At 42.7% G+C, this 14,543-nt stretch overlaps 1 protein-coding gene across 1 annotated transcript in view; it reads right to left on the reverse strand.

Moving 5' to 3' along the window:
- Window positions 1-14,543, reverse strand: part of LOC126109833 (molybdenum cofactor sulfurase 2) — a 143,791-nt gene that overhangs the window by 76,820 nt on the left and 52,428 nt on the right. Inside the window, exons 6-7 of the mRNA XM_049914893.1 lie at window positions 6,261-6,546; window positions 3,572-3,688 (exon numbers count right to left, since the gene is read on the reverse strand). Coding sequence (XP_049770850.1) covers window positions 3,572-3,688; window positions 6,261-6,546 — 403 coding nt within the window. The remainder of the gene's footprint in view (window positions 1-3,571; window positions 3,689-6,260; window positions 6,547-14,543) is intronic.

Consider the following 14,543-nt stretch of genomic DNA (forward strand, 5'->3'; position numbering starts at 1 on the left):
TGTGCTGGCAGAGTCACAGTGTGGGGGTCACTGAGGAGTGCGTGAAGTCTGTTGCGCTCAGCCCTAGTCAAGTTAGTCGCAGGTCATTTAGATTTTGAAATAATCCAACACGTTTCGTGACAAATTTTGTCGGCACTCTCACTAGGCACCTTGCGGATCACTTGTTCAGTGCCACTTATAATATCACAGTAGGTACTGCTGTGAACTTCAGACCTTTCTTAAGTGGCAAAATGGCACCCACGTCAGTATCTCTCTTCTTTTTACCCAATGTGGCCGGAAGCCCGAAATGATTTTATTAACTCGTATTGCCGCAAGACCACGCGTTTGTCCACTATGTACCTCTGTGGGGAAGAAACGTGATGCAGCATTAAAGGGCAGGGGAAGCTGCATGCTAAGAAGGCTAACTGTTAGGCTCTCTAACCTTCCTGCTGCACTGCAGAGACGAGGATACGATTCCACAATCTACACGTTGAGCCATCACATCGACACCTCGGTGGCCAGAAGAATCTATCACTGTGCCAGTTTCGCCCTGCTGCGGGGAAGGTTACATTTCACTAGGAGGCAGCTGGATTCAAAAGGTCACGAGCTGCTGGCTGTCCATCTGCAACAGACAGAGGAACTCTAGGAAACAGACTGGAAGTGGATAGACGTTGCCACTATCGCACAAAAGGTGTCAATGCAGAAGAAAACCACAGAGAAACAGAAAGAGAAATTCATCCAACCCTCTCAACAATAACATTGTGCAGAACAAAAACAGAGCGAACTGTCATCAACATGACGGAGAGAAATATCGATGCAGTTGCCATTTTGATACCGGTGCCTCGGAGTACCCCTATCTGTGCTATTATAAATGAGGTCGGACAAGCGATCTGCAAGACGCCTAGTGAGAGTGGGGTCAAAATTCGTAATGAAGCGTGCCAGATTATCTCTAAATCTAAACCACCACCAATTCGACTAGCACTGAATGCGGCACACTTCAAGCACTCCATAACGACCCCTTCGTCACGGTTCTGCCGACTCACAGGGACAGAGCACCCGACATTCTGAATAAAGCTGACTACGATGCTAAAATTCGGTGCATCCTCGAGGAGGATACCTACTGGAAACTGGCAAGGGACCCGACATTGAGAATAATGAAAAAGATGTCAGAGCTCCTAAAACAAGACTGTATAGATCACCTCTCTCTGTTTTTTGATAGTACTATAGTGGGATTGTTTAGGCACACACTGACATCGTCATATTTCCTACGTGACGAACAGTACGGTGATGGGAAGTCTGTTAGCTCATCCGTAGCCAACCTTCGTGGAGAAATTTGAAGATGTGGCTTTGTATTATATCAAAGACACTTTTATCAACTGGCCCCACGGACATGATAAACTGAGAGAACTCTTAGATCATCTGAACGGCATTTGTGATGGAAGTACTGATAGATGGTGCATTCCCCTTTCTTGAAATCCTCATTTGCTGGAAAACCGATGAGCACCTCAGCCATAGTGTCTACAGAAAATCCACATGCACTGATCAGTAGGTGCACACTTTCAGCCACCAGCATACAGCCCAAAAACAAAGCATTCAGAAGACCTGCTGAAACTGCCACTGGAACTGAGCCACCTCCAAAAAGGCCTCCAGGAAAATGGCTACAACACTGCCAAAGAAGAGAGCAACAAACTTGCATTTTTGTCTCTGTGTTGCACAGCATCAGGAAAGATTAGCCACTCCTGAAGAGAGACAATATTTCGTAAGTGTTCAGGCTTCCAGCAAAACTACGACAGCTCACGAGGCTATCTAGGATCGTCACAAGGCCTGGAATGTATGAGATACCGTGTCAATGTGGCTGCTACTATGCTGGCCAACCAGTATGCACTGCAGAAAAATTCTGAATGGAACACGATGTACAATATGAATAACACCGGGGGTAAGCTACAACCCTGTCTCACTGCCTTCTCCACCACTGCTTCCCTTTCATGACCCCCCAAATCTCATACACATTGTAAACAGGCTTCACTCCCTATATTTTACACTTGCTACCTTCAGAATTTTAAAGAGAGTATTCCACTCAATACTGTCAAATACTTTCTCTAAGTCTGTAAATGCTATAAATATAGATTTTCCTTTCTTAGCCTATCTTGTAAGAGAAGTCGTTGGGTTAGAATTGCCTCATGTTTTCCTACCTTTCTCCAGACTCCAAACTGATCTACCCCGAGCTCGAATCCTACCAAGAATTCTTGTTAGTATTTTGCTACCATGATTCATTAAACTGACAGTTCAGTAATTTTCACAACTGTCAGCAACTGCTTTCTTTGGAATTGGAATTATTACATTATTCTTGAAGTCTAATGATATTTTGCCTACTCATACCATCTTGCACAGCAGACAGAATAGTTTAGTCATGGCTGTCTCTCCCAAGGCTACCAGTAGTTCTGACAGAATGTCATCCATCCCCAGGGCCTCGTTTCAACATATGTCCTTCACAGCTCTGTCAAATTCTTCTTGCAATTATCATATCTAGGTCATCTTCCCTGTCTACAACATTGTCTTCAAGTTAATCTCTCTTGTGTAGACTCCTCTATACTCATTTCACCTTCCATCTTTCCCTTCTTTGCTTAGGGCTGGTTTTCCATCTGAGCTCTTGATATTTATGCAGCTGCTTCTCTTTTCCCCAAGAGCCACTTTAATTTTCCTGTAGGTGGTATATATATTATCGCTAGTGAAATATGCTTCTAAATCTTTACATTTGTCCTCTAGCCATTCCTGCTTAGCCTTTTTGCATTTTCTGTCAATCTCGTTGTTTTTGACATTTGTAGTCCCTTTTGCTGCTCATTTGCTGCATTTCATATTTTCTCCATGCATCAATTAAATTCAATATCTCTTGTGTTACCCAAGGATTTCTACTAGGTCTCATTTTTCTACCTGTTTGAGCCTCTCGCTGGCTTCACTGTTACATCTCTCACAGCTACCCAGTCCTCTTCTACTCCATTCCTTTCCCCTTTCTTGTCAATCATTCCTCAATACTCTCACTGGAACTCTCAAGCACCTCTGGTTCTTTCAGTTTATCCAGGTCTCATCTCCTTCATTTCCTACTGTTCTGCAATTTCTTCAGTTTTAATCTACTGCTCATAACCAATGAATTGTGGACAGAGGCCACATCTGTGTGTGGAAATGTCTTATAATTTAAAATATGGTTACAGAATCTGTGTCTTAACATCATATAATCAATCTGAAACCTTCCGGTGCATCCAGGGCTCCTCCATATATACAACCTTCTTTCATTGTTCTTAAACCGAGTGTCGCCGATTATTAAAATATGCTCGGTGCAAAATTTTACCACATAGTTTCCTCTTCCATTTCTTTCCCCCAGTCCATATTCAACTACTATATTTCTTTCTCCTCTTTCTTCTACTAGCAAATTCCAGTCCCCATCATAATTAAATTTTCACCTCCATTCACTATCTCAATAATTTCTTTTATTCATCATATGTTATAGTACTAAGTAATAAAGCTACATGCGACAGAAGTTCAAGAAAAAGTATACAACAAAGTTTTGTGAAAGTTGGTAGTACTGACGTCATACCTGGAAATGTTTTCTGACATCATCTGAAGAGAGCTTGAGATGCACCTGACATGCCCCTGGATTGCAAAAGCATCCTGTCCTTAGCTGAATGTTGTGCAGATTTGCCATGTTGAGTACCTGTAACACAATAAGCGATGTGCTAATGAGAAGCTATCAGCTGTCTTACATAACATGTTTATTTATTGCAAGTGAAGAGTATGTTACATTTATGAAATCCTAGCTCTGTTATTTTAAATCTGCAAGAGCCTAGCTTCAGTCTACATTGAAGTCATGTAGAAATAATCATAAATGACTTCTGCTTTATCATCATACCATATGTTCCTAACAAGAAAAAAATATTTATTTGTGTTAATAAAAAATGAAGATGCCCGAAATGTACGAAACTGCCAAAAACAATGGTGCAAATGAGTGTCTTAAAGGAAACATTGCTTATTACCTAACCAATGAATAAAATTATATTAATACAGACTTTTCTGCTACTAAATACTAATCAAGACTCTACAATGGGCACATAAAAAAGAAGCACGTTTTCTCAATACCAGCAAACATCTGGAAGTGTAAGACTACCGTAAAACGGGGTGATTTCGGACAGTTTTGTCGTTATTTTGATTGTAACTTTCGTATATATTGTTAGATTAAATTGATTGTTATGGAAGTGGTAGGGTATATGTGTAACAAATAAAATATCCCAGAACCAGAAAGTGTATGTGTAGGTAAATTTATCTGAGGCAGTCAAATAAAGTATCCAAAGTCACCCCATGGATTGGGGTGATTTCGGACACATGTGTTTTTTAAATCTCTGTCTGAAGTTACAATATATATATGGCGAATTTGGACAGTTGCTGCCTTTTTTTAATATTCTACAAGTTTTTTATTTGATTTTGGTGACATTTTACACATTTTAAGGCAGCCCTTTGTTATGAATAAGTGATATGGAATGATATAATGAATTTTATATATTACAGATAAGTTTTTATTTTGCAAGAATTTAAATAAACAGTCTCTTTGCTCACTTCTGCTGCTCTCATTTAATATTTTCGCTTAAGCAAAGGGAAAGATCTTCTGACTGTCATTCGAGGAATAAAAGCACCCATTCTTCTCCTGGCAAATTATTACAAAATTTCTTCTCCTTTCGGCTAGATTTATCAAGGTAGCCTTTAACTAAAAATCTAATATCCAATTTAGTGAAGGGAAATCCCCAATGTGCAGCCCTCAAGATACCTTGCTTCAACATTTCTTCTTTATTTAACACTGGCTGTCCTCCCATTTTTTTCGGATGTGCTTCATGCACTTTATTTTGTAGGGTTGATTTAGGTATACCATACAAATCAAATGCTTTTCTGTACAATAATTTACGACTCTGAATATCACGAACAGCTTTATTTAAAAGTTGCAGATCATAATTACACCATACCGTAGCACATCTCCTGCTCTTATATGTTCTTGGCACTGTCCGAAATCACCCCACACAGTACACAGTTTTACAAAAACCGTTGTTATTTTATAACCTTGCATGAGAATCTCGACAAACTTGTTCAGAAATTGTCTCAATGCTGTTAGCTACTGAGTGCATTGAAAATTATGGTTACAATAACTTCCTGCTCGGCGCAACAACAGAAAGTTTCCTCTTTACAATAATGCATGGATTTTTAACACTGAGACTGTTCGTCAATTATTCACCTAGGGAAACAACTGATGCAAAATAAAAGTTGTGGAAAGCGATAAATACAATCTTGCGCTTAAAATAACTGGCGCACAGACGTTAAAATAAGTAACTCTTTGTTTCTATGCAGTAACAAAGAGCAAATAGCCATACTGTCCGAATTCACCCGGTGTCCAAAATCACCTCGTTTGATGGTACTCTGAAATTCACACTTCAGTGTTTGGCAAAATCACTTTCAGGCTATTCCACTCTCAAGTGACAAGAGGGAAAAATGAACACCTAAATCTTTCCATTTGAACTCTCATTTCTCTTATTTTATTACTACGGCCATTTCTCCCAATGTTGTAGGGAGCCAACAATATATTTACACATTCGAAGAAGAAAGTTGGTGATAGATATTTCATAAAAATATCTTGCCACAATCAGAAATGCCTGTGTTTTAATGGCTGCCACTCTAAATCGTGTATCTTATCTGCCACACTCTCTCCCCTATTTCATGATAACACAAAATGAGTACTGGTCGAATAAGAAGGATGATCCATTCTTTTCATGGAATTGAGCAGAAGTCATAATGAAGAATATACACCAAGCTCATTCTTTGATAAAACTGTCCCTGTTATTAATGAGAAGTAAAACCAATACTTTTAGAAATAAAGCACAAGACGTAGCAAAAAAAGACACTTTTTATGCCCTTGATGAGTACTTTAATAAAAACATGCATTTTATTTTTGTTAATTTCTCCAACATGTTCCTCAAATCACACAGAGGACATATGCAACTATTATTATCAATGGCCGGGATCCTGAAACTGATAGCAAAAATAAATACTGAAGTTGGTTTTAATCAAACTTTAGTTTTGAAATGACCACAAAATTGTGTAGCGACTGTCGCACATAGACCTATTCAGTTTCTTTTTCCTTTTTAAATTCTACACTTTCTTGAAAACAAATTACTAAAACACACTCACAGCAAAATCGTACACAAAAAACTAATGAAAGAAACAAAATTAACCCAATCTTCCTTCACCTCGACAAAACCAACGAATTCCCCCGTAGGCCGCAGCAGATTAAAGTTGACGACCGCTCCTTGGGTCTCGACGCTGCTGTAGTCTGTGTCTCCGTACAAGACGGCCACCGGTGCTCCGTTTGCATGGTGCAGGCGCAAGAGGTGGTAAAACACCCGACGGGCCAACGAGAGCGAATGGCGTGCCGCCGAGGCCCCTCCGCAGCCTCCCGGGACGAGGCGCTCCGCCGCTTCCAGGCCGTGCCGCACTGCTACGATTGACAGGAATGGCAGAGTACCGTCTTCAAACCTAGTTTTTACCATAGGAATCAGAATTATCATAACTGGTATTTTGAGAAAATGATATTTAAATCAAAGAAAATTTGTTTTAGTAGACTTCTAGGATTTTATACCAACACTTCAAACAGATATATTTCCAGATGTTACACAAAACAAAGAAATTTTTCGAACTGTCTTAGACACCGAGAAATAATTTTCTATCCTACAAGTTCCACAAACTGTAATCTCACAGTGTAGATTTCCTTGGAAAATAATATTTTTCTTTCTCTTTGTTGATTAAGTACAAGAAAATTGTTTTACTCATACATATGACTCATTTGGGGGTCCCCACAAATTTCCCAGGCGGAGGATGGGGGCTAAACTGTAAAATTTCCAGTTTTGGCATAAATGAGTTGGTCACTTGGTGATAAGAATTATATTTTATAGCTTATTATGTCTCAGTGAAATAATGACCATTCAGTTGATATATGAATAAAAACTCTGTATTCTAGAGTCTACAATCCATGGGGAAGTTGTAAATACCCCCTGTTGTGCCTACGCTTACAAAAGAAACAAGAAAAACTTGACAGTTCCCACCCATTAACTCAAACTGTATGTCCAGACACTCAACACACAAGAATAGGTATTTTAAATTAATTAAAAGGAAACAATTTCAGGCAGATAAAATCAGGTACACTGTACAGGAAGTTATATAGCACACCTGCATAGATGTGCTATTAGTCAGCAGAAGAACTTATGAAAGACTGACTGATAACTTGAGTTGTATCAAACTTGTTATTTATCCCACTAAGTAAATATAGCTATTTATTCCTAGAAACTGGGCTCGATATGTGATGGTATGTGCAGGTGTCTCGTACCGGTACCTCTGGGAAAAAAAATGTTAAAATAATGTACTACCACACCTAAATTTCAAAAAAATGTTCGCCGGTAGGTCACAGTACCATATCCTCTTTTTTATACAAATCAAGCGCTGTCTAGAAACATATTTTTATTGTTATTTAATTCTTTATTAGCATAAAAATTATGAGAACTAAAATGTAAATTTCTGATATGTCTCTTGTATATAAACCAGTTAGTTTGTAACTGTATCACATAAGGTAAATAAACTATGAAGGCTGTACACACAAGTGTATTTACAATGTAAGTACAGCTGACCTCAATCCAAATGCTGGTATGAATACCACAGTTCTTTATTAGGCCAGGCCTTTTAGAGCCGGCATGGTATTGCCTCTCTCCAAGCTCTGAACTGTTGAACAGGATCTACAGTTTAACACGGACTCTGGAACACGGCGCAATTCGGCCTCTGACATGTCGACAAACTCTGTCAGAGGTGAAAGCAGTTAGAAGTGACAGCCAAAACCGTAAAACTGACTGCGAATCGAACCTGAGCATTTGGGTCCAAATTCTGGCAATTCAGCATTGAGCTACTGATCCACATCTAGAAAATTAAAAACAGTAAAGATGGAAGACTTAAAGATCTCTATTGATCTTGCACAGTCATAGGGTTTTTCAGTCAAGTGAGTGTCTTAGTGGACGTACGTATGGACGTACTGGATGCAGATGTATAAAAAAAAAAAAAGAGACCAAAGAAAAACAAAGATGACAAACAGAAATATACATTCAAATTTAATAAATGAATTAATTAATAGACAAACATACATTTCTTAACTTTTATTGGTACTTCTCTGAAGATCCAATTTTATGTAGCAGAGTAGGCTCGCTTAGTACTGGGAAGTTCTTTCAATTTGTACTGAACCGTCAACAAACCTTTAACAGATTCGAGATTCAACCTGTTCCAGTCATCAATCCACTGTGTTGTAATGAGTGAAAATTGCTTTCTGCATTTGCCTTGTGCCCCAATATACTGAAAAAGTATTCTGCAAGTTATAATGATTCTGAATGACAATCAACAGGCTTACTTTCACAAAAATACTTGGCCCAATTTTTTTTTTAAAAAAGAAAAGAGCAATAGAATGAAAATAGTTGCAGATATAATTTTATTATGGGCAACTTTGCGAAAAAGGAGGACAATATAAAAATCTGCCAGGACTCCGAACAAAGAGATAAAAAGGAGGACATGTCCAGATTTATCCGGACGTCTGATCACCCTACATATGTATGATCCAGCTCTTCCACTGAATGCCTTTACAATGTGTGCCATGGCTTCACTCCAGTGTGTTAGTCACAAGAATGAGATTCTCACATGACCCACTGATGTAGAGTGTTATAACGTCAAGTTGAACGCATGTATTTCAAATACGACACAATACATGTAAGTCACAGAGCGAGTAGACAATGTAAGACACGTGTACACGGTAACAGTCAAATCAGCACTGAGTCCAAGTCTAGCAGACGCTGGCTGGCTGGCCGCTTAGGTGGCGCTGCTGCTGCATCGCTGGCAGACAGCGCCGCATGTAGAGGACGCGCGTAACTGCGCGGTGGCACTTTGAAAGATTGGAGAGTCACAAAACTTTTCCCCCCTTTGAATTTTTTGCACTGGTCTTGATGGAGGTGGCCTGTAGATTGCTAACATCCATAGGTGTTGTTTGACTGGCCGTAATGCCTCGAGGAGGCGGCTTCCTGTACGGACGGAAGTATCCCCGATGATAAAGCGGCCAGATGACAGGAGACGTGGGGGTCGAATCTGCTGGGGGCCCGTGCCCCAATCTGCCCGTTGTGGTGAGTCCGGTTGTTATAACAGGAGACACGGGCGATGTGTCCGCATCCGTAGGAGAAGGAGGCGAGTAGAGTTGCTCCGACAGATTATGGTCATCTGGTTCCTGCATGGGCACGTCTCCTGGTGGCGTCAGTTCTTGTGCTGGCACCGATATGATGGTGAGAGGGCTGCGTTGTGAGTAATGAGAGATGCCAAGATCCCGAGCATCAGGTAGAGCCGAAGGTGGTGTAGCGGCATTCGGAACAGGCATTGCCGGGACACGAGGCCGAAGCTGGTCCGAATGATGCACTGCAACACCTGTGTCTGTCTGGATTTCGTACAGGCGTCGGCCACGGTGTTGTAAGATGCGGCCAGGACTCCATTTTGGCTGCCTGCCATATCTCCATACCCATACAAGGTCACCGGCAGTGAACCGGTCGAGCAAAGGCACCCGCAGCTGTGAGGTGGAAGACCACAGAAGATGAAGTGGCGTGCGGGGCTGTCGGCCGTGTAAGAGCTCAGCCGGGCTGCAGTCGCCCATGGGGGTGAAACGGTAAGAAGCCAGAAATTGGAAAAGCGCATCATCAGCAGCAGCAGAAGTCAGGAGTTTCCTCGTCTGAGACTTAAATGTGCAGACCAGTCGTTCAGCCTCACCGTTTGACTGTGGATGGAACGTAGGGGCCGTGATGTGCATGACGCTGTGACAGGCACAAAAATCTGCAAATTCAGAAGAGGAAAATTGCGGACCAATATCAGTGACAAGAGTAGAGGGAAGGTCTTCCAAAGAGAAAATGCAAGCTAGAGCATTTGTGGTTGCCGTGGTGGTAGGCGACGTGCAACGGACAATGAAAGGAAAGTTAGAGTAGGCGTCAATTACGAGTGGCCAATAAGTACCTAAAAAAGGTCCCACGAAGTCAGTATGAATACGCTCCCAGGGCTTCTCAGGCAAAGGCCACAGTGACAAAGATGACTTCGGGGCGGTGGCCTGTGACGCAAAAGGGCCGCAGGCAGCGACCGTGTGTACGATTTCAGAGTCGATGCCGGGCCAGTACACATGACGGCGTGCGAGAGATTTTGTGCGAGAGACACCCCAGTGCCCTGGGTGAAGGAGGCGCAAGACTGAAGCACAAAACGACACAGGTACCACAACACGTGGCGAAGCATTGTCAGTGGAAAGGAGGATAACACTATCCCTAGCCGTGAGGCGGTAGCACAAAGCGTAGTAGTTCCGCAACGGGTCAGAAGTCTTAGCGGACGGACAATCTGGCCAACCCTTCTGAATACAGTGTAAAACCTGGGAGAGGGTAGGATCAGAACCCTTAGCAGCCGCCAGCCAGTCCCCGGTGATGGGGAACCCGACCACAACTCACTGCTCGGCAACATCCAGGTGGAAACACAAAAGTTTGTCCCTGTCGAATGCCAGATCAGGACCCATGGGAAGGCGAGACAGTGCATCAGCATTCGCAAGTTGAGCCGTCGGCCAGAAATGAATCTCATAACTGAAACAAGACAAGTAAAGAGCCCAATGCTGGAGGCGGTGTGCAGCCTTGTCGGGAAGTGACGTTGATGGGTGAAACAAGGAAACAAGTGGTTTGCGGTCCGAACAAGATGAAATTTGGATCCATAAAGAAAAACACCAAACTTATGAAGAGCATAAATAATAGCCAAAGCTTCTTTTTCAATTTTAAAATTTTTCCGTTGGGCATCCGTGAGCATTTTGGAGGCATAAGCATTGGGTTGTTCAGAACCATCAGAAAAACGGTGCGCAAGGACTGCACCGACCCCGTATTGAGAGGCGTCCGTGGCAAGAACAAGATGTTGGCCAGGTCGGTAAGTAGACAGCACGGGGCCTGTTTCAGCATAGTCTTCAATTTCTGGAAAGCCGCATCGCATGACGCGGACCAGTGAAAGGGCACGTTTTTATGCAACAGGCGATGCAATGGCTGAGCCACCGAAGCTGCAGACAGTAAAAAACTGTGATAGTATGCTATTTTCCCCAAGAAGGCCTGCACTTCCTTAACAGACGTAGGGCGAGGAAGAGCATCGATCACAGCAACAGTTTGATGAAGCGGACAAATAACATCCCGAGAGAGTTGGAACCCCAAGTACGTGATAGATTCCTGAAAAAATTTTGATTTCTGAAGATGACACTTAAGACCGGCAGTCTGTAAGACATGAAAAAGTGTGCGGAGATTCTGAAGATGTTCTTCAGTGGTGGAGCAAGTGACAACAATGTCGTCCATGTAATTTATACACCCAGGGACAGGGAGCAATAATTGTTCCGAGAATTGCTGAAAGAGAACAGGGGCAGTGGCAACCCCGAATGGCAATCATTGGTACTGATAGAGGCCAAAAGGCGTGTTAAGGACCAGAAACTGGTGGGAAGCAGCGTCGAGAGGAAGTTGATGATAAGCTTCTGACAGGTCAGTTTTAGAAAAATACTGGCCTCCAGCAAGTTCAGTAAACAATTCTTCAGGTCGGGGCATAGGGTAAGTGTCGATGAGGCATTGAGCATTTACAGTGGCTTTAAAATCGCCACAGAGATGAATATCACCATTGGACTTAGCAACGACAACGACAAGAGAGGACCATTCACTGGAAGTGACAGGAAGCAAGACCCCTGAAGCAGTGAGACGATCCAGCTCCCATTTGACCCGATCACGAAGGGCCACAGGAATGGGCCGAGTGCGAAAAAACTTAGGCCGAGCAGTGGGTTTGAGCATGATGTGAGCTTCAAAGTCGTTTGCATGGCCTAACCCAGGAGAAAAAAGGGACGAAAATGTCGTCGACAAGTAATCCAAGTGAGCATAAGGAACAGCATCAGAGATGATATTGACAGAGTCATCTATGGAGAACCCAAAAACGTGAAAGGCATCGAAACCAAAAAGATTCTCCACGTTACTATGGTCGACCACAAATATGGGAACAGTGCGAACAACAGATTTGTAAGATACCTCAGCATCAAATTGTCCCAAGAGAGAAATCTTCTGTTTATTGTAAGTCCGTAATTGCCTAGAGACAGGATTGGAGAACCCAACTGAAGATACATCTGAGAATTGATGATAGTGGCAGCAGAACCAGTATCCACCTGCATGCGAACATCTTGACCAAGTATTTGGACAGTGTGGAATAACTTCCCTGAAAGGGAAGAAGTACAATTGACAGACAATGCAGAATCAGAATCAGCATCATGTTCATGAACATTATGTATGCGGTCGGATTTGCAAACGGATGACACATGACCCTTCTTTTTGCAGTTGTGACAAACAGCACAATGTTTGGGACAATCCTCCCGTGAATGTTTCGTAAAACACTGCGGACATGAAGGAAGTTGCCAGGGGTTTTGCTGCAGTTTCTTACAGGTTTGTTTACGGTTAGGCTGAGGCTGCACTTGGGAGTGTATTGCGGCCACATCGGCCGGCGGGGACACATCGCACGCCTCGTCAACAGCGCGCAGATGCTGTATTTCCCCGACGTCACCCCATGCCTCTATTTGCGCTCCAGCGGCACGAGAAATTTCAAAAGACTGTGCGATGGATAGGACTTCATCTAAAGTCAGATTTGCCAACTGAAGGGCACACTGCCTAACTTCTTTGTCGGACGCTGACTGGATAATAGCATCCTGTACCATGGAACCGGCGTAGGATTCTTTCTGAACTTCAGTAACAAATTGACACTTTTGACTGAGGCCGTGAAGTTCAGCAGCCCAAGCGCGATAGGATTGATTCAGTTGTTTTTGACAATGATAAAAGCAACACGAGAGGCTACCACATGCGTATGCTTTTGAAAATATACGGACAGAAGGGAGCACATGTCAGCAAAGGATAAAGATGCAGGATCTTTCAAAGGAGCCAATTACGACAACAACCAATACATTTGAGGTGAAGTCCATGAAAGGAACAGAGACTTACATGTTTGTTCGTCGATGACGTGAAATGCCAAGAAGTGCTGTCGAAGACGTTTTTCGTAATCAGACCAGTCTTCCGCCGTCTCGTCGTAAGGAGGAAAAGGAGGTATAGACATCGATGAGAGACACCCCACATTGGATGCAGCGACAAAATCACGGATCGCCGATGTGAGAAGTGTTTGCTGTTCAATGAGACCTCGCAACAGTTGCTCTAAAGTAGCCACGGAAACCTGTGGGTCAACGATGAAAAGAAAAAATCCACTACCTCGTCACCAATTGTTATAACGTCAAGTTGAACACATATATTTCAAAGACGGCACAATACATGTAAGTCACAGAGCGAGTAGACAATGTAAGACACGTGTACACGGTAACAGTCAAATCAGCACTGAGTCCAAGGCTAGCAGCTGCTGGCTGGTTGGCCACTTAGGTGGCGCGGCTGCCTCACCGTTGGCAGAGAGCGCCGCACGTAGAGGACGTGTGTAACTGCGCGGCGGCACTTTGAAAGACCGGTGAGTCACAACATAGAGCACTTCTTTCTACATCACAGCATATTCTATTAAGTTTGGGCCAATGTAGCTAGGGAGAAGCAAGTCTGTTTAGCAAAAAGGTCACGGATGTTGTCACGATCAAAAGGATGTAACAGACTACCTTCATCGCCACGTTTTAGTAGGTGAAAAATACAATCAGCTAATTCTCGTACATCTTTGGCCGGGATTATTACATTTCAATCTTGTGGGAGCACTTTCTTCTGTTGCCTTACGGATGCAAGGAGAGCAGTTCTCCAGTCTCCTGGACATAATCTGAAATGGACATTTTGTCAAACCTATACTGTGGACCTAACTGTTATTTTTAAACAAACTTTTGATGTGTTCGGTTCCTAGTAGCTTAATTTTAAATTGGTGTCGCAATGAAGAAAATCATTACGGTGGGCAAATTTGAGACTTTCGTGCATTTATTTAGTGACCAGTTTCTCGCTATCCGACATGGCAAGCCAAGCTGAGGTAACAAAAATGGCTGAAATGCTGATTTTGGTGTCCTGGAGGCTTTCCCATGTGGACAGATATGAGCTGGAGAGGGAAATACTGACTGCTTCTCAGACAATGCACAAATTGTGTACAAGTGGGTGCACTCGTGACAAGACTGTACTTTACATGTTTCTGAGATAATTTCAATCAAATCAGTGAGACAGGAACACAGTTTGAGAAATTCTCTGTTTTCTAATCATTGTACTATCAGCACTCATTCTGATAACTCTTGTACCCCTACTCGAGCCAACAGCGTTTCCATTACGGTAACACCGGTTCCCGTCACACCACCACAGTTAAGCAGCATCAGGCTCGGCTGGCTCTCGTACGGGTGACTGTCCGGGTCTGCCGACTGCGGTTGGAAAGCGGGGTGCATTCAGTCCTTATGAGGAACTACTGAGGAGCTACTCGATCAA

This window comes from Schistocerca cancellata, chromosome 12 (assembly GCF_023864275.1).
Source record: "Schistocerca cancellata isolate TAMUIC-IGC-003103 chromosome 12, iqSchCanc2.1, whole genome shotgun sequence".
In the NCBI taxonomy this organism is placed as follows: Eukaryota; Metazoa; Arthropoda; class Insecta; order Orthoptera; family Acrididae; genus Schistocerca; species Schistocerca cancellata.